Raw genomic sequence first — 21,720 nt, forward strand, 5'->3', positions numbered from 1 at the left:
AGTGTTAGGTCGCTCATATTTCATCTTAATTTTTTTGACGTTTTTTAACAAAATGGTTACGCAAACATTTGAATACTATAATTAACAGAGAGTGCACAATGTTTAAAAGACATTCAAATGTTATGATATTTTTATGGGTTAAGAAGAAATAAAAATCTTACCATGTAGACTCATTAATGTATGTATGATTTAAGATTTGATTTTCGTCAATTATTAAAAAATATCCTTTCACTTGACGTTGTATTTTCAGGTCATGAAGTTTATTATAGATTATGGCTGGTAATGATTTCTTTTGTTAAACTAAGACGTCAATTCTCTTCGAACTTTGTCTTCCTGTAAATCATTGATTTCTATCAAGACCCATAATCCTGATTAATCATAGCCTAATTCAAAGCTAGATTTTGAATGGTAGTTATTCTCTTAATCGATAAACAAACTCATTGTTTGTAATCAAAGGCGTTGGTGCTGAAATATTGGACAAAGTATTATGATTGGGATGTTGTAGGAAATACACTCTGTGTACGTACAATAGATATATATATATATGTGTGTGTGTGTGTGTGTGTGTGTGTGTGTGCGTGCGTGCGTGCGTCCGGCCGTCTCGCCGTCCGTCCGTCCGTCCGTGCGTGCGTGTGTTTGTGTTTGCGTAAGTAAGAAATGATTATCATATATATCATTTTATTGTATCATGAACAGGCTATGTGTCGTGGTTGGGATATGTAATGAACAGGCTTTGTGCCTTGGTTGGTAGATATAATGAACAGGCTATGTGTCGTGGTTGGGATATGTAATGAACAGGCTTTGTGTCGTGGTTGGTAGATGTAATGAACAGGCTATGTGTCGTGGTTGGTAGATATAATGAACAGGCTTTGTGTCGTGGTTGGGATATGTACTGAACAGGCTATGTGTCGTGGTTGGTAGATGTAATGAACAGGCTTTGTGTCGTGGTTGGGATATGTAATAAAAAAGGCTATGTGTCGTGGTTTGGATATATAATGAACAGACTATGTGTCGTGGTTTGGATATGTACTGAACAGGCTATGTGTCGTGGTTTGGATATGTACTGAACAGGCTATGTGTCGTGGTTGGGATATGTAATAAACAGGCTTTGTGTCGTGGTTTGGATATGTACTGAACAGGCTATGTGTCGTGGTTGGGATATGTAATAAACAGGCTTTGTGTCGTGGTTTGGATATGTACTGAACAGGCTATGTGTCGTGGTTTGGATATGTAATGAACAGGGCATGTGTCCTGTTTGTCGTGGTTGGGATATGTAATGAACAGGCTTTGTGTCGTGGTTGGTAGATGTGATGAACAGGCTATGTGTCGTGGTTGGTAGATATAATGAACAGGCTTTGTGTCGTGGTTGGGATATGTACTGAACAGGCTATGTGTCGTGGTTGGTAGATGTAATGAACAGGCTTTGTGTCGTGGTTTGGATATGTAATGAACAGGCTTTGTGTCGTGGTTGGGATATGTAATAAACAGGCTTTGTGTCGTGGTTTGGATATGTACTGAACAGGCTATGTGTCGTGGTTGGGATATGTAATGAACAGGCTATATGTCGTGGTTGGGATATGTAATAAACAGGCTTTGTGTCGTGGTTTGGATGTGTACTGAACAGGCTTTGTGTCGTGGTTGGGATATGTAATGAACAGGCTATGTGTCGTGGTTGGGATATGTAATGAACAGGCTATGTGTCGTGGTTTGGATATGTAATAAACAGGCTTTGTGTCGTGGTTTGGATATGTACTGAACAGGCTATGTGTCGTGGTTGGGATATGTAATGAACAGGCTATATGTCGTGGTTGAGATATGTAATAAACAGGCTTTGTGTCGTGGTTTGGATATGTACTGAACAGGCTTTGTGTCGTGGTTGGGATATGTAATGAACAGGCTATGTGTCGTGGTTTTGATACGTTATGAACAGGCTATGTGTCGTGGTTTGGATATGTAATTAACAGGCTTTGTGTCGTGGTTTGGATATGTAATTAACAGGCTATGTGTCGTGGTTAGGATATGTAATGAACAGGCTATGTGTCATAGTAGTAGATATGTATTGCATTTTATATGATTTTTTTCATTATTTTCACTCACTATGTATGAACGGGGTATACTGGTATCTGAATTATTCTATACGTCGTGGTTAGGGATTGATTGTAAGCTTGATGTCGTGGAGGAAATTACTTATTGAATTTATTGAAGTAGGCAATATATTGTGACATGGGATATGTGTTGTTTCATACATGTAATGTGTTGTGGTGTTGGATATGTATTTTATTCTAAGTAGGCTCTGTGATATAATAGGAACTGTATTGTACAATAGATAGGCCAAGTGCCGTGGTAAAGGATGTTTTGTGCTGTATTGTGTTGTGTTGTGGTAAGGGATATGTATTGTATTCTATGTAGGCTATGTGTTATTGTAAGAGAGGCAATGTATCGTACAATAGATAGGCCAAGTGCCGTGGTAAAGGATGTTTTGTGCTGTATTGTGTTGTGTTGTGGTAAGGGATATGTATTGTATTCTATGTAGGCTATGTGTTATTGTAAGAGAGGCAATGTATCGTACAATAGATAGGCCAAGTGCCGTGGTAAAGGATGTTTTGTGCTGTATTGTGTTGTGTTGTGGTAAGGGATATGTATTGTATTCTATGTAGGCTATGTGTTATTGTAAGAGAGGCAATATATTGTACAATAGATAGGCCAAGTGTCGTGGTAAAGGATGTTTTGTGCTGTATTGTGTTGTGTTGTGGTAAGGGATATGTATTGTATTCTATGTAAGCTATGTGTTATTGTAAGAGAGGCATTGTATGTATGATAAATAGGCCCAGTGTCGAGGTAAGGGATATGTTTTGTGTCACACATATGCAATGTGTTGTGGTTATGGCTATGTATTTCATTCTAAGTAGGTTTTGTGTCAAGGTAGGTGATGTATTGTGTTGCATAATTGATAGGTTAAGTGACGTGGGAGGGAATATATATTTTTGATACTAAAATGTTTCTATGTCGCGTTAGTAATAATTAGGAATAATGGTTTCCTACTAAGTAGGTTATGTATCAACGTATGGGATGTATTGTTATAGCAAGTAGGCAGGGCTGAATTTCTAGTTAACATATCGAATGTTAATTCTGGACCCAAAACACTCCTGTCATGTGATGTTCAGACGTAAATTATTTATAGAAATACACAGTCTGCTGCACGGATAGACAGAGGTGTGAATTTTATTTTATGTATCTTGAACAATACTACCTTCGCGCATCGTGTAGGAACCTTAACTTGAACTAACAACCTATATAAATTAGACAAGTACTGGATGAACTTAATATGAGACATTTTTTAATTTTTACTAAAATAGTTCATGATAAGTATGTTATGTATATAAGACACATCAACAATGCTACAATGCGCAAACCGATAGAATTTTAAAAAAAATGAAAGTTATTAATTAAGAAAACATATATGAGGTGTATGCCTGTTTGTTTGTTTGTTTGGTTTTTTTTTTATCGTGTTATTGTATTACTTGATGTGATACTACTCGTAGTTTTGAGAAAAAATATACTATAGCGATGACTGTGGCGAAGATAACGACGACAAAATATAGTACAAAGGAAAACTGCCATTATCCTGTTTTCTCACGTTTTTGTTTTTTCAGCGTTTATTGGGCTCACACATAGCGTACAACTCGATCAGAGATCCATGTAAATTGGGACAGCATCCAATCTTCTCTAGGGCTAAGAACAGACATGACACGATTCTCCTACTCAAAATTTTATTTCTGAAACATTAATATTAAAGCTAATGAGTTTGTCATGCGAAACCTGATTTTTTATGACCGGACAGAAAGCTTTCACTTTTTATATATAAAATTGGTATCATTTTATTTAAAAAACACATTTATTTGTTTGTTTGTTCATCTATTCATTTGTCACGATCTCCCATTTTTATTTCGTTTTCATTTGTTTATATGTATTCTCTGTATTGATTCTTTGTATTGATTTTTCTACAACATGTTTTTAAATTATGTAACAGAACGTATCGATCGCGAATAGATACTCTTTTGTCTTCGTTAATTAAAATACGTGTAGACAAGCAACCATGACAACAAATAGGTAGGAAAACTACAAGTCGATAGAAAATATTAACATATGTTAAAAAATTTGTTTCTGGACATTTTTCGTTGTTTCAGCAACATTGTTGTATGTGTTTCGTACATAAAAATACAAAATACATTTTTTTTTTTATTTGAAGTCGCGTTTTGACACTTGTAACTTATCTCACTAGAGTTTTTCTTAAACACAAAGAAACATTACAGTGAACGTATGCACAACAGATCGCTAAATAGATAATAAAACAGCATAAATTTAGCAAAGGTCAAAAGGCATGTGGATTATATATTAACGTGCGTGTAAAGTATGAATATGCCATTATGGCAAAAACGAAAATGTTACAGGATACGTGCGAGTAAAACATAATCTAAAACAATGTTACATTTATGACAAAGAATATTTTCAAAATATTAATATAAAAATTTAACAAGCACAAAAGAATAAACAGCGGTAAATTACATAAAATTAAGACCTGAACTTGGAGGTGGTGGTCATTTTATGCAAAAAGATGAATGAATGAAACAATTGGTTAATAATTCCAAGCATGCTAAAAAATTAACAATAAAAATACGCACAATAGATAAATAGTTTGAAAATCGACTTCCAATATTTTCGTTTGTGAAGAATAGTTGTACTAAGACTTTTTCACGCACGTACTTTTCACAGCGTTTAAACATATTTTATTGCCGTTAAGCAAAAGGATTGGGCACAAGTTACAATAACATTATTAACGTCCTATCCTTTAGAAGGAAAACATAGAGAGAGAAGGGGGAGGGAGAGGGGGAGAGAGAGAGAGAGAGAGAGGGGGGAGGGAGGGAGAGAGAGAGGGGGAGAGAGATTAAGAGAGAGGGGGAGGGAGGGAGAGAAGGAGAGAGAGGGGGGGAGGGAGAGGGGGAGAGAGAGATAGAGAGAGAGAGGAGGGGAGGGAGAGGGGAGAGATAGAGAGAGAGAGAGAGAGAGAGAGAGAGAGAGAGAGAGAGAGAGAGAGAGAGAGAGAGAGAGAGAGAGAGAGAGAGATAGAGAGAGAGAGAGATTTACGTGAATTTCATGGCTAAATAAATACATTCGTACAAAATACATCTTAAATATATCATACACTATATTACACATTTAACCGAACCGAACCAACCGAATCATCTTATTACACAACACAAGCAGTGCTCACAAGCCATGAAAATTCGGACACAAATCAGCTGATTGGAAAGAAACAGCGAGATTTCATCAAGAGTCACAACAACGTGGAACGTGACCTATCTAAAACCGACGAGTACTCAATATGTATTGTTGGACATATATAAATAACTCATTATTATCATCACTTCAGTAGTCTTCGTGGTCAATTAATAATTTATTTAAACTTCACAGCAAATATTTATGAAGGTTTCTGACACAGAGTTATCTATTGATATTTGATACGCACCGGTGAAGTGGGAATCAGTGGTCAGATACTGCTTCTGTGTCCTCGAATGAGGACATGAAAAATTTGGAAAAGATCGTATAGCGGGGATAATGTAGACAACTTTATCCGTCTGACTGCTTCGTCCGTAGTGTCTGCTGGCAAACTCTTAATTATGTTTAACAACACCGATTATCTTATGATGTTTTTTCGTTAACAAAGCTATCAATTCTATGTCTGAATATTCTTGTCAAAACACTTAAACGTGTCAAACTGACTTATTCTTAATTGCATTTATTATGTTTATTTTAGATAAAGATTAGTAAAATATTTTAATATTGACCTTATAGAAAGCTGTTCAAGGTGAGGTAACAAATTGAGTGTCTTGGTCACCATTCTAATCTCACGTACGCTACAAAATTGATTGTAACAAAACAGGAGAAAAATATGCATTCGAATGCTTGTCCATGTGATCACTGACTCAAAATACGCCGTTTTCATCTTTACATACGTGTCTATCATAACATTTCACAATGTTAAACAGACTAAGTAGCAACGAGTTTTGTTGCGGTATTTCGTTTATTTATCCTCATTTGTTTGAGGACATGCAAAAATCAATAATTAAAATGCGGGGGATATTATACACGATATTATCCGTCCGTCCGTTTCGTCCGTAAGTTGAAATCTGAAATTTTAACAATATATTCAATAATACAAATCTTTTCCTAATTTTGTTTATATTAGTTTTAAATAATTTTCTGTATTTATCAGTAATTACCAAAATACATCAAAATTTTGACATAAATAAATAATAATAAAAAATAAAATATTATTTATATTGTGTTGCACACAATAAAATTAGTCAAATCTACAAGTCTTGGCATTACAGCAAAGATTATAAGGGGAGATAACAAAGTAGAAGGTTAGCTTGTACGTTCGAAATGGCTGGACTGGCTGAATACGCACACATACGTCAACCACTGATCGGGACCAAGGCTGGACTGTGGGAATATTCGACACATTGTACGATTGTTGTTTGATTGGGGAAAGCACCTGTCTGAAACTACCTGAGTTTTCAAAGTTTTCGCATGGCATGGGCATTGCACTCGTATATTTCCCGGAAAGTTATTTTATTTTATTCCAAATAAAATTGAATGTATTTCATTAGTAGCACATCGCTTAATGTTAGACTTGAAATTTCTAAACTACATTTTAGTTTTACATATAAAAATGTTAGCATCTAAACAGTGCGTACGTTTTGAAGGTGTAACATCCTGTGCTATCTGGATCGATTCAACCAGGTAATGAAAAAGCGGCCTAGGTCATCGTACAAAAAAACACTACGTAGTTCGTAGTTCCCGTCCAGGTGGAAGAATACACCTTTCCATTGCCGCGAAAAAAGGCTTTTCCAACGATACATTTTCGTAAAATCCGTTGTCTCTATAAGGCAAAAATTAAATATATATATCTGTGTTTGCGTTTTCCCGTACGCTCCTATTTATGTTTGCTGCCACGCCCTCCACCATATTTCAAGATTTTGGTAAAATAGTTCATAAATCAAATAAATAAATAAATACAGAAAGAAAGAAAGAATATCCATGTGTTGCTTGGTTGATTTTGATCGTGTTTTCTTTGCTGACGATCCTAAAAAGTACCAGAACCTTGAGGCAAACTTATTATACAATTAATAGATGTCTGTTATTCCGGTAAGATAAAAGTCATTATGGTTTGTGTTTAAAGAAGTGAAATTATCAACTTATATCAAATGCATATATATATATATATATCTCTCCATAAATTCCTAAGTATTGAAATTCATTTTTTTTAAAGTAGAGACCAAAACTAAGTTTGTGGTTTTGTTACTTCGACTAACCTGACAAATCTTGTTGTTCCCGCACCGGAACAGTTCGTCAACTTAACACTTATATTTGGTTCTCATTTCACAAAAGGACCGCTATGTCTATCCATGTGCCATAGGCTCGCCACTTTTGTCTTTCTTAACCCACGCTTAAACACAGTTAATATTATAAGACACTGACAATGTATTTTAATTTACTTTAAGCGATATCACGGTAAAACTAGTTGTTTTCTTTTGTGTTTTATTATTAATTCATATGTAAGTGTATATTTAAAAAATGCCACTTGGTTTCCACTGAAATATTCACATGTGTACATTGTAAAGTTGTTAATGAATAATTACGAAAGAAAAAATCTCGCCCTTGAACAACAGTCCATATATGTAATTTTTACATCGAGGTTCTGGAGGGGGCGGTATATTAAGCTGCAGGAAAGACCCTCCATGAAGTGATAGTAAATATTACTTCAGCGGTATCATCTGTAAGATTTTTGTGGTGTCATCAAAGCAATATCTACGTAACTGAAAAGAAATGGATAATGTCTGTCTTTGATTTTGATATGTCCAACGTATAGCGTGGTAAGGAAAATATGCAGAATTTTTATGGGCAAAAATCATTTAGATTTTTGTCAATTGAATGGTTACATGTCTATCGTATTAAGAAGCCTACCAATTAATGAGGAGTATGATGATTTTGAGTTAGTCCCCACCGAGACATTCCCTCACACAAACTGGGTGGTTGGGTGGCGTAGTGGTAACGCAATTGCCTTTCACCTAGTCGTCCGGGGTTCGATTCCAAGAATGGTTGTGAAAAACTACAGGGTCACCTGCGAGATCACGTGGCTTTTCCAAGGGTAATCAGGTTTCCTCCCACATTAAGACCCCTCACACGCTTTCATCTTGGGCCAACAAGAGTGATTAATATAAGTTGGAAAAACCTATTTTCGGAATTAATGTAAAATTAAATTTTGATTATCATTATTATAAAAAATAAACAATTTATAAATGGTTATGCATTTAACATTTAGTAAAATATTTTTTTGTTGTCATATCACAGACACACGTAGAACTGATAAATTTATTTTGCTGACGATCTGATAGATAATTTGAATTAGAATAGCTATTGTGTTTTTATTCTTGCTAGTCATATCGTTAATAAGGAAATATGAACATTGTATTTTTCCTACTGGTTTGACAAGAACACCGGAAGCGACACGTGTATGTGTTTACATGATCTCCTGACTCCTGAGTCATAAAATTTACGAATGTCAAATTGTGTAACGGCGATGATATTTAGCTACTACCATTACACGTGTAAAAAAGAGATGTTAGAAGATGTTTCCTTTCAGAATTAATGTTCACTAATGCTGTTATCAGTAACGTACGACATATTACCTAACGTAGAGGTCAAACACATTTAAAATAAATTACTTCGGGGTTCTTTGTAAACATGAGAGTCGTCACGTATGTAGATTACGTATGGTTTCATTCCAAACGCTAGAACTTTATCGATCGATGTGCATACCGCTACACGTGTTCCTTGCAGGGCTAAATTGTTACGTGCTCTTTTCTTCGTTCGAGCCCGGGGGTCGGGGATGACGTCAGTAAAATGTGACGTTGTTGTGGTTGGAGCAGGCCTGTCCGGTTTGACCGCAGCTAACGCCATTCTGGAGAAAGACAGCTCTTTAAGCGTGATCGTCCTCGAAGCTAAAGGTAAGTGGCATTGACATTGAAACAAACCTGTCTACCATTCTGTTTTCTTTGGCAGTCACGTACACAGAAATCTATTAATTTATCTTTATTTCGTCATGGAGTCACACACCACTTCACAGGAAACAAAGATACAGTTGAAGACAATTCTCTTTTAACTACTGAACTGAGCACAATTAAGATATGACAAGAGTGTTTTCTTATGAATTAACTCTAGCTCCAATATAATCGATGACAACCGCAAAAAAAAACCCATAAGAAACAATGACAATAAAATACAATAAAAAAAACATTCCGAAGTACTCGGATTAGCGAGGGTCAGAAATAAATTTCCCACAATATTTTTTTAACAAGCTTCCGGTGACAATACCTAGCGATAGCAATATGTACCGATTTTCTGCCTTTAAGGGGAGGCAACTCAAATTGTAATTATTGCTTTTGTGGAATGGAAGCTGTGCATGTTAATTTCTCGCCCACATCCATCTGTAATCATTATCATATTATCAAGAATACACGGCTTTCGGAATGTGTAAGATCTGTGTCGGGCTCAAAATTAAAGGGACTTAACCTAGTCTGAAATGTAGAAATGTTTCTTCTTACAATATTTATTGTGATTTGTTATTGTTGTCTCTTGCTGTCTTTGATATCATTTCTGTTTGTTTCATAAACGTTCATCTTTCTTTGAAAAACTACGTGTAAATATAATAAACCATTTACATTTGCATTGTCACACCTGTATATACATTTGTGTATTTGTGTGTGTGTGTGTGTGTGTGTGTGTGTGTGTGTGTGTGTGTGTGTGTGTGTGTGTGTGTGTGTGTGTGTGTGTGTGTGTGTGTGTGTGTGTGTGTGTGTGTGTGTGTGTGTGTGTGTGTGTGTGTGTGTGTGTGTGTGTGTGTGTGTGTGTGTGTGTGTGTGTGTGTGTGTGTGTGTGTGTGTGTGTGTGTGTGTGTGTGTGTGTGTGTGTGTGTGTGTGTGTGTGTGTGTGTGTGTGTGGGTGACATAAAATCTTACATTTAAGTCAAAACAAACCTACAAAAGAACGCAGAAAACTGAAAAAAGTAGACACAAAAAGAAGCATGTGTTTGTAAAATGCTTTGTAAAATGCTGACGAATATCACTTCCCTCATTGCAGAAACTATTCAAGCAAACTTACTTTAAGAGATTAGAAGTTTATTACATGACAACATGACCAAATATTTTTTCTTTGTTCTATAGATCGTGTTGGCGGAAGAACGCTAACTAGACAACTGCATGGGTCCGACAGTAATCTAGATTTCTGGGATGTCGGCGGAGAATGGGTTGGGAGGTAATATATCTATTCACACCCACATGAGTTTGAGTTAAGCATATAGAACAGAAAAATACTGAAATATCAAACAAACAAACAAACGAGCTAACGAACGAATATCACTCTACGTTGTGTTTAATTGCACTGGTTGTCTTTTGTAGACCGTACCCTCATCTTCAGTACTTACTAGAGAAGTTTGACATAGACACTTTTAGTCTCCGTAAGTCAGAAGTCGAGACAGCACCGTTAAGTCTTTTACCGGCGCTTGACATATATGTATTATCTCTCAGGGTAAGTATATCTGACTTTTGTTTCCGGGTTCATGTCTTTTATCATTCTAATCTACAAGAGTTACTTCCCTTCGTTTTACTTTCTGATGCTAATGCGATAAGTGTGGTCAAGCTTTAACTTAATGTTTCTCTGTTAAAAATATAGGTCATGCTAGTTTTTTCTTCTGTCGCACCGTGTACGTGTACGGGGCCGCGATAGTCGGATTTTGCTATCTAGATCTCGGATGTGTGGTTCGATTCCTTCGCTGTGTGTGTTGCTATTCTCAAGAAGTTGAGATCACGGTTCATCCTGTGCTGTCGTGGTTGAGTCACCGTGAAAGACTCTTTATTTCCATTGCATCGTGTGACATACGACTGGCCTCCCGCATATTGTTCAGCGAGGGTGCCACCGGCTCTTAGCAACAAGACCATGCAAACAAAAAATTAAGTGTACGCATATATTACCTTTTGCCTGACTATGGACGTTATCTACTGATCCTTGAGAAGTATAAATGTTTAAGTACTACACAACTGTCTTGGTATGATTACAAACCATATGGTTGTCGGATGGCGCAGTGGTAAAGCACTTGCCTTTCACCATTTTCTGGGGTTCGATTCCAGAGCATACTTGAAAAGGTATGAGGTCACATACCCGATCACGTGGGGTTTTCCCGGGTGTTCAGTTTTCACCCAAAGTACGACCATTCGCTAATATCCTGGCTAAAAAGAGTGTTTGATATAAGTTAGATAAACTTTTTTCGCAATTGTTGTAAGATAAATAGAGTTTATTATCATGCAGTCTCGAAAGGCTTGATATTCTTTTATGTAATCCGTAGCTACGAAGACGAAAGAAGTATTTTGACAAACTTGCTTGTCAAATGAAAAGTTCTGTGCAGGCTTTTGAATGTGATGGGATTATATTTGAAGATTACTGTAACAGCCGGCTATGGACACAAGGTAAGTAACAATATATAGGTATGGAAACTAGACATCTTACTACAGGGACCAGTAATGCTGAAGAAACAAAAAAATATCACTCTGAGTCATTACAAAAACTGTGTAATTTTACTCTTAATTGCCCGACTTCTGTTTAAAGGTTTATTACTTTTTAATCGAGCATGCTCCGCAAATTTTCTCCCAGGGTTGTCATTCTTGACACCATATCAGAACAGAAGTGAAAGGAAAGACAACTCTGGATGCCGTTTAGCTTTTAATTTCAGTTTCGTACTTTTATTTTTTTTCTTTTTTTCTGACGACATAGAAAGTTGATAAATACAGCATATACATTAAGAATGAAAAGAAAAGAAAATATTGCTTTCTCTGGTGTTCGTTACACCAGGGACACATAGTAGTCCATTATAACATTTGTGGTGATTTAAATCGTTAAAAACTTATCTATGTCTTACCATCAGAAGCCCGTCGTACCGTGGAAGCTGCGTGTAAGTCAATGTTTGGACTAAAACCTTCTGAGATGTCGCTTTTGTACTTTCTGATGAATGTATCGTCGGCAGGAGGTTTCTTAACATTTCGACACCCAGAATTGTGTTCAGGGCAAGAACGACGGATCAAGGTAAAGCGAAAAATGGGGTCTGATTTTCACGTCAAAATCTGTAGTATGAATTTATTCACTTCCTTAGTTGGAACTCTTTTGGAAGAAGGTTTGAAAGTGTTGAATCTTCAACCATAAACGTGAATGCCTATTGCACTTATAGCGTGGGTATTTTCATGGTGGTGCCATCACTGAATAAAGATTGCAAAGATAAAAAAAAACCTGGTATGAGGCTTCAATAATTTGTACCAAATATATTTCTACCAAACAAAGTAAGAAAACAAATTGTCATACTAATATCAAGATACTTAATACTAGTAGACAGTATTACACTACAATAGTGCATTTTTCGACAGTCGAGATTCTATTTCAACACAAGCTTAAGTTGTTAGCATACACTAAAATTTGTGGTATCCAGGCCATACATTTAAAATGAAAAGATGAAGGCAATGCCGAGGTTTTCTATACGTTTGGGGTGCAAAGAGAAGCCATCGTCACATTTGAGTGCACAGAAGAATCTCTTCGCAGCAATACATATTTCAAACAGCACACATTGGCCAAGATAATTTATTGACATAATGGTTACAACATCAGATTGTTGTGTAATCTAACGAGGCAAATTCCATACTAAAAAGAATAAATTGCTGAACTTTTTGTTGATAATTCTACTTTTGTATTCATCAAATATGATTATTTTCGAAGGGAGGTGCCCAGCAGCTATGTCATCGGCTTGCACAAGTTGTTGGTAAGAATGGAATTGTGAAGAATCAACCTGTCACACACATCAACCAGGTACATACATATGTAGTTGCCATGATCGATAACGATTTTTTGCAGCACCTAGGTCGATATTTCTTGTAAAAACCTGAACGCTGTACAAAATTTATTCCATCAATGTCCGCCAAAGCGGTGAGCGTTCCCTAAGTCTTGGAATGTCATAATTTCATCTCTAGACCTATTCTATAAAACTTTCAGTCAAACATTAGTCAGTTTTCAATATTATTTGATCGGATTGGGTGTCATTCTGTCATGTCCAGGTTATGACATTTCATAGTAATGACATTCTATTATGATAGCTTGGGGTCAATGGAGCTGCAGCTGTTTGCACTTCCGGGACGCCTGGTCATATTTTCGGTTGTTCTTTTGATAACATTTTTTTCTCGTTTTATTAATTATGAGTTAGAATTGAGGTATTGTTTCACACTTTTTCTCTTATATGGACATACCTTGTTAATCTTAACGACGCAAGGATACGTTGTCATGATAAATACAATTCCCCTATATTACAGACAGCAGATAAAGTAACAGTGCTGACTGCAGACAAGTCACAGTACCGGTGTAGTCGAGTTATAATGGCAGTGCCCCCTCATCTACTTGGTACGTTATTTACTGTAGTTCAAATTCTTAGCGAACGTATTTTTTCGGATTTTTTTTTCAGGCACGTTTTGTCCAGAATAATTTGCATTACATTAAATTCGAACTTAACTGTGTTAACATAATTGTCTAATCTTTCAAAAAATCAAAGATATTGTAAGTTGTTTTTATTATGTTTTATCAATGTAAAATATCAAAAAGGCGAAAACAAACATTTGAGGTCTATCAACTACAGAACCACTTTATCGATGACACCGTCCAGATATTCTAACAAAGAACCAAAATAAAATAGGAAAAATCTTTAACAACGGAAATATTTTGTTTTTGAAGCCCATTTAGATAATTATGTACATGTAATGTAAATATTCATAACATGTATCTTATTGCCTTTTCTCACAGCGGACATCCATTTTACCCCTGAGTTACCCTCCAATAAAATGGACGTCCTCCGGAACATCCCCCTTGCTCATATCGTTAAATTTGTATACAGCTACGAGGAGGTAAGAGTTACCTCCCTTATTTATTTATTTGTTTATTTATTGTTTCCATTTCTCCCATATCAGCATTTTATATTAGGCTATAATCCTGTTTTGTCCAAAAGCACCTGCTCATATCATTCTTTTTCCATTAGCTTTGAATATAAATAAGTGAAATGTGAATAGCTTGAGTTGGTCGTTTTTTGGTCTGATGCATGCATATGAAGTAAGTGAATGGTGACCCAATGCACAGCCATTTAAAATCTTGGCGACTGACTTAAACATCTAAAGCACATGCCATCGGCCATACCAATATCTCTGACGCACTATAAACTATGTCATCCGACCTAACGTTCTGATTTATTTTTTTAAAATCGTTTTAAATAAGCATATGCAATATGCTTTATGCTTTATTTTACGATGTTGAAACGTCCTCGTAGCAGTTGGAATCACATGACGCCGGGTTTTAAGAAAGAGTGAAAAACACATTCATGCATTATAGCCATGTTAAAAAATCATTTCGTCATTGTACTTTGAAAATCGCACATTTTCAGAGGTTCTGGAGTAACAAAGGTTCCGAAAGTCATGGTCTCCAGGTAGTCCTTGAGGATCCCGCAGATGGGCCAGTAGGTATAGCATATGACGGCACGTCATCCCGAAACAACCCAGCTATAGTAGGATTCGTATCCAGCACCAAGGCTCCATTTTACGCTCAGGAGTTGCAGCTTCCTCATCCGTGGACGCAAGAACAAGAGGTGCATGTTCTGATCTTAATTTCATATCTGTCTTCAGAATTTACTTCTCGTGTTAAACTTTTCCATTCTGTAAACGTTGATATTTTAGTGAGAAGTCTTGTTTGATTGTTTTCCGCACTGAAAGTACGGGGTATTGCTGAAATATTATTCATCTGTGAAAAGAGTGGGTAGGCGTGGCCTTAACATAGTTTTAAATACGGTATCTGTCACTCAGCTGTTGGTAGAGTTGGTCGATTGTAACAACGGAGACCCGGGTTGCATTCCTGGTTGAGGCACTCGATAGTAATGTGTATATTCCCCGTTCTTTTGTTCTTTAATGGCTGTGTAACCTCGTTATTACTGTTGTTTTCCAACTGGACATAATGCGTTCAAGTTTGATTGGCTAGAGTTAGTTATATCTTAGTGCATACATTCGTCATATCATTTACAGTTACGTCGCCAGAACGAGGCTATTTTGTCTGTTCTAGAAGACGTCATGGGTCCTGAGGTACACGATTATATAGACAGTACATTTATAGATTGGAGCACAGAAAAGTATAATGGCGGATGCTTTTTGAAAAGCATTGTTCCTGGAACTACAAGACATCTTTATCAAACATTAAGAGAACCATTCGAAAAGTGAGTACGATTTTGAAATAACATTTTAATGTTGGAATTAACAAGTTCTTGTTTATATAATAACGGTAAGTTTTGATAATCAAAGTCTTTTCCTAATCATTGATTATTTTGTCAGTGTGCATTTCGCTGGGACAGAAACCGGAACTGTTTGGTGTGGACTAATGAATGGCGCGGTACAATCCGGACTCAGAGCGGGGGCAGAGGTAAGACATTATGTTATAAATATGTGATTGGTATGAGTTTAAAATTCACTAATTTTATCGATCTAATTATCAAATTCATTTCATTTTCTTTGAAAATAAAACATCTGTACATCAGGTGAAGTGATATAAATGTATGACTATAAAAAAATTACAATTTCAACACAAAATGATAGCAAATGTGAACTTGAAACGAAATTCGAGAGTAATGGATGTACAAGTGATAATAACCACTTATTTATCTATTGGATCTGTAAGTATGTATGGGCATATATACGACAATATAAAGGAATCCTAATTTACTTTGACCAATAACTACAGACTTGTATATGTTAAGTCACGACAACAAAAACAACAAAAACAACAAAAACAAAACATAATGATAAATATACAAATAAATTAATCATTTAAAAACAAAGCTAATATCCATTGGTCACCGAATGGACAGGGTTTGACCACATCAGCTGTACATATTGTTTTTGTTAAGTTTGTTACTCACGTTTGTTTATATATCCTGTAATGTCCATAGAAATCTTGCATTTTTATTTGAACTTCCAGTTAATTTTTCAATCTCACACGTTTTATTTCCTTCATATGTGTATTTCAAAATAGGTTTTGCTTCATCTTCGGCCGGAACTGTTGGATAGTGAAGATCCGGACAAAGCACATTTATTTACGAACTACAATATAACATCCGGTTCCGGTGGATATAGTGTAGGAGTCTGTGTTGCGTTTGGCGTTATGGGTGTAACAGTAGGCGTCGTGGGAATGTGTCTAACCAAACAGACGCTTTATGCTCCATTGGATATATTCAGACGACTATATGACATTTTCTTATAATTTAAATAGTTTTCTAATTCCAAAAATCCATATACGCCAAAATGATCCGAATCTAGCATCGCTTTTTGATATTCCGTAATCTGAGTGCTCTATAGAGGACCAATTTAAACATATAATATCCTTATTTATTTGCATGTACGAGTTAATATATGTATAGATTTGACTGAATTCGACAAATGTTATATTGTATTCTAGTCAGTACTAAAATGCTTTAATATTGTCAAACAATATATTCACGAATCTGTCTCAAAGAGGCTTTACTTACTAATATTGTCACCGATTTTCGATGACTGAGTTTCTAGCTGCTCATTAAAATACAATGCACGGATTCCTGAGCATTTTATGCTCTGTGATCTTTATAATTACTGTTGTCGCTGCCTAGGTCATAAATCCTCAATTAAGCATAATGATCATCACCGCCAAAACTTTATAGCTATCGTCCTAGACGCCATCACCACTGCCGTCATCGACTTTGTCTTCAATTTTAGTCATACGTTTCGTTATCCGTTGACAGGATATGAAACATTCATTGATTATTTGATTCTCAATGAAATAAATTCATCGGTCATTTTTTATGTTATCAGCCAATAACATACATAATGTAGGAAAAGAATGGTCATTTTGTAGCGAAACGTTTTTAAATTAGCCAATGGAAGGGGGATGGTGGTGGTAGGGATTTATCAAAGAATTGCAAAAACATTGCAAGCTACAAGGATTAATTTTTTTCATTTATCTTTTTTTTTCATCTATCTTCTTCCCGATTTTTGTAGATTGCACTCAGTTTTTTGCGTTAATTGTTGCTACTAAAAACCAGTCTGTGGCTTCCCACTCAGATTTTCCATGGGATGGAGTTATCTTTATTTGGAAATGGAGTGGAAGAGCTTTCCTACGGAAACGCCTCTAGATTCGCCAATAATTTTATGCATGTACACAAGAAAAAGTAGAATGGCATGTAAGATCTCCAAAACAAAACAAAAATTGCGCGGATATGTATCTTTTCTGTACCATTCGGATAACTAGCATAGACGAAAACGAACGTAGACTTTAAAAAAATTTACACATTCCGTAATTAATTTGTCATTAAGATGGCTAAAGAGAATAATGGCAAATCATGACACACAGGTTGGTCGGCATCGTTTTTGATATAACATCTTTATAATTTTCAAAGAACACGTAGCAACCTATCAATTAGTCAAATTGTTTTCCTGAAACAATAAGATAGCTATTCGCATGACCTGTTACATATACTAAAAGTACTATGTAGGGGGTGGAGCCACATAAATGAAGCTATTTGGAATATGGTATATTTTTTGTGAAAGTTGTATGCGAAATGTTTTTGTGTTAGTTTGAAACTGAATCGCTAGTTTGGATCGCATGTTGTTCTTATTATCTGAAGTTCGATATCAATTAAAATGCAAATTAAAATATAAAATGTGGATCGACAGCATGGAATTTGATGTTATAATAATGGCGAGAGGTGCAAATTTCTCGTGTCTAGGCGATCAGATGCTCTCGACATCCTTAATTAGAAGTATGATAATGGCACGTGTTACAATAAATGTATTTTGTGTATTTGTTCTCCGTGATAAGGTAAAATCATTTAAAACATAGATGTAGGAAAGACTTATAGGTATTTCACAGTTATTTGTACATGCAAATGTTTTGTAAATTGATTACGAAATTATTTACCAAAATGGTTGGCGTTATAAATTGAAAACAGCCGATGGTAATTGGCCAATTTAACAAACCTCTGTCTGATTGTAAATAAATGGGAACTTAATATTAACCAAAAAACGAACTAAAAACCTTTTTAATGGTATTCATTTTAGCATGCATTCAAAGTTTGAATCATAAGCTCTTTTCATTGGTAAAAAGTGTTTATAGTCAGAGAAAATATGAAAGAGTTTTGTAAGGAAAGATCTCATTTGAAATGTGGATATACAAACTTACAATACAAAGGTGATGTTTAAAGAGAAAAAAAAAAATTTCTATATTTTTTTTTTTTTCCCCTTGCTCTCATTTGGGGACGTGACATTATTTACTTTGAATTGACCAAGATGTACACCTGGTCCTTTATTCCTTGTAACTTTTCAGGAGTCTCTGTGTCAATCATTCTTTGTTTCATGTTTCATGAATTGTGAATCATTAATAATCGCATCGACTTAACATTTAGATCATATTGGTATGTCGGTATTTTCTGTATATTCATAAAATATTGAATAATTTGGAAGCTTTTCTTTGTTTGGGTGATGCAAGTACTGATCATTCTATTAGCGAATGCGATAGTGAAAATGTGATGTTTCAATATTTCTTCAAAGCAATGATACGAGAGGATATCAAAGAGGGCATCAAGGGTGTTTTTCGCACATCATATACATCTTTGTTTTAGCTGTATGTTCGTGTAAGGTTATATCGCTGGCATTCGCAACAGTGTACAGAAGAGACATATCTCTAACCAGTTGATGAAATGGACAAACGTGAATATAAGGCTATGAAAAACAGCCACAGGTTGAAAAACGATTGAGTGCATAACACCAACACATGTAAAGCATAGAAATGCTCTCAAATGACAATGAACGCCAGAAAACATCAAAAGTAAAACAATATTTTCATTCATTCAACCATAAAAAGAAAGAAGTTAAACATACTTTCATAATTGCATTCGTTCAGCGATAACAAACAGGTTTTTACATACTCTGATATATTACATTAGTTTTCAGGATTAAACAATATCAGCAACCAGTAATGCCACTTAATGTGTTACATAAGAAATAACAAACACAAACACATAAAATAGCATTCTAAAATTAATACACTAAATATTTGAGGTCGGACGGGTGACAACATTTCAACCGTTAAGCCGTATTTGCATTCTAATCCCTCAAAACAAATTATATCACAAATAGTACAAACGTGGAGAGGAATAAAAATGGCATGCATTTTCTTTTGATATCTTAAATTGTCTTGAATTAAAGAAAAGATTCTTAGGTTGATATATATATTTCCATGCGAGTTTGTACAACATTTGTAAATATTAACTATACACTTTAATATGCAGGTTTCGGATTAACATTAAATAATTTCATGTTTTTATCATCCCGCATGTGCAAAAATACATATCTTATAAGCAATTATTCAATGACAATACCATAACTGTACAAATTATACAGAGGGACTCACAATATTTTATATTAAAACACATGCAGAAACGCAATAACTCAAAACAGTAAGAAAATATGTACAACTATGAATAAAACCTCATGGCAATACTCAAAAAATGATTATGTACAGGAAGTAAATGATAATGGTTTCCTGTATTAGATACAGGCATAAAAGGAAAAGATAATGAGTTTAGATACGTTTTAAAGTCTCGTTATGCAAAGGAACGCAATGAAAAAGTTTCAAATGTCAAAGTGTATATTTTAACTCAATGGAAATTACGTGTTGAAGTATACACTGAAACCCAATGAGAATACATGGCAGTACTTTTATATATCACAATTTCACATAATGCATGGCTTGTGCCTAACCAAGAACAGGGCAAGATAGCATTAGTTACACACACCGATATTGGGAACATGAACATGATACTAACGAAACAAATATTTATGTCATCCGTTTACAAACTTTTTTTTGATAATATGTACCTCCTCATATTGAAAATATATCAATTCAAACATCACGTTAATAATTTTAAAAAAGAGAGATGATTTATAAAGTCAAGTCAGGGACTTACATGTTTAACAAACCGAATCGATATGTAAAGAATACCTACCTCATTAACATGCATTTTATTTTAAGGTAGAATTAATTCATATCTCGTAAAAAAAATAAAGAAATAAAAGTTAAAACTATACATTTAAACGCCAACTCGGACACATTCAAGCTTTTTCTTTCAAAACAAACACAAGTACCTTCCAAAGACTAACACTGGGGCGGTTAGTTTGATAAACATGGGACCTGTATATGTTTTGTTTGGCCGAAAAGTATTTACAATAGATTAATAACTCAAATGGGTGGTCATGGACGAAAATTAGAAGTAATCTCTCCACTATAGTTTTGCTAATAAGTAGCAAATAGTTTTCATTTCTGAAGTGTAAGTACTTGATCAGAGCATCTTTGGTTCAATTTATTTATGAAACACAAAAGTATCATACTGGTTGATTGAGAGAGGACCAATGCACGTGTAAAATCACTACGACGGCCAGGTTTCGACTCCTCGGCGAGGAAACATAGCAAGTGAACTTTTGATTACGTTGACTGTCTTCTGAATCTCGGGTTTCAACCCACATTAAGTGTTACGTACGCGTCTTTCTTGATCAGCCAGAGTGATAATATCAATTAATTAATTAAAGCACTATTCCTTATCAAGAGGAATCCATGAAGATATAATGCTAAATAATATACAAGACAGAAAAAACTGGCCACCTCATAAACGAGCAGGGTCGTATCCACCGGAATTTGACGGAGATTTCCGAATTCCGCCGAATGGCGAGGGCTTGAAAGTCACAGATGTCCTTCCATCATCTGACCACTGCATGTATTTGAAGCGGTCACTTTTATTGGAAAATGTTGAGTTCCGCTGAGAACCACTGGCATGTGACGCAGCGTCTGTGTCTTTATTTACTGATAAAAACTGTGGCGTGTTATTATGACTATTTCGGTAGGAGTCTTTATTTGTTCTGACGTCATCAACGCCATTTTGATAGAAATCGTTCCCTTTAGTATCTGGATTGAAGCCATTGCCATTAGGGAAAGATTTCTTTCTATTTTGATCTGGTTCATAGCCACGATTTCCAAAAGCGTTCACTGAAAAAGGACAAACGTAAAAAGATGTGAAATGCAGGTTTAATTTGGATGCTAAATTAACTTAACGTTTTGCCACAATTTGCCAGATATACTATGCCTTTCGCGTATAACGGAAACCTATTTAAAAAAACTAAAGAAAAGACATAAAAGTTGATTGCGTCTTTCAGAGAATATTTATAATCAAATATAGTTTTGACAAAATATTTTATGTTACTGAAATGCACCATGCAGTGTTTTCAGTTTTTAAGACACCAGTAATAATTATTGAAATCTAGAAGGCGAAAGAGAAAGATTCAAAATGTCAAAACTCAGATGGAAAAATATGTTTACCTAAGAAATAAAACAAAACTCGAAAGTTTCGATATTCAATCAAAAGAATATCAAACGCATGTACATATTTTGAACTAAACCTCTATTCAAATGAATTAAAAATGTGCAAGCATATTTCTTTAAGCGTGCAAGCGATGTGGG

General features: G+C 35.3%; 1 protein-coding gene across 1 annotated transcript; it reads left to right on the forward strand.

Moving 5' to 3' along the window:
- The first annotated feature begins 8,953 nt into the window (after positions 1–8,953).
- Positions 8,954–16,461, forward strand: LOC132565325 (probable flavin-containing monoamine oxidase A). Its single transcript, XM_060229964.1, has 12 exons — positions 8,954–9,071; positions 10,287–10,377; positions 10,521–10,650; positions 11,465–11,585; positions 12,041–12,198; positions 12,880–12,969; positions 13,467–13,554; positions 13,951–14,051; positions 14,582–14,782; positions 15,213–15,400; positions 15,516–15,603; positions 16,213–16,461. The coding sequence occupies exons 1-12, from the start codon at positions 8,954–8,956 to the stop codon at positions 16,438–16,440; spliced, it is 1,602 nt and encodes a 533-aa protein (XP_060085947.1). The 3' UTR covers positions 16,441–16,461.
- Positions 16,462–21,720: the final 5,259 nt, after the last annotated feature.

This window comes from Ylistrum balloti, unplaced genomic scaffold (assembly GCF_031769215.1).
Source record: "Ylistrum balloti isolate Yb309-2 unplaced genomic scaffold, AGI_CSIRO_Ybal_v1 Utg369714, whole genome shotgun sequence".
Lineage (NCBI taxonomy): Eukaryota > Metazoa > Mollusca > Bivalvia > Pectinida > Pectinidae > Ylistrum > Ylistrum balloti.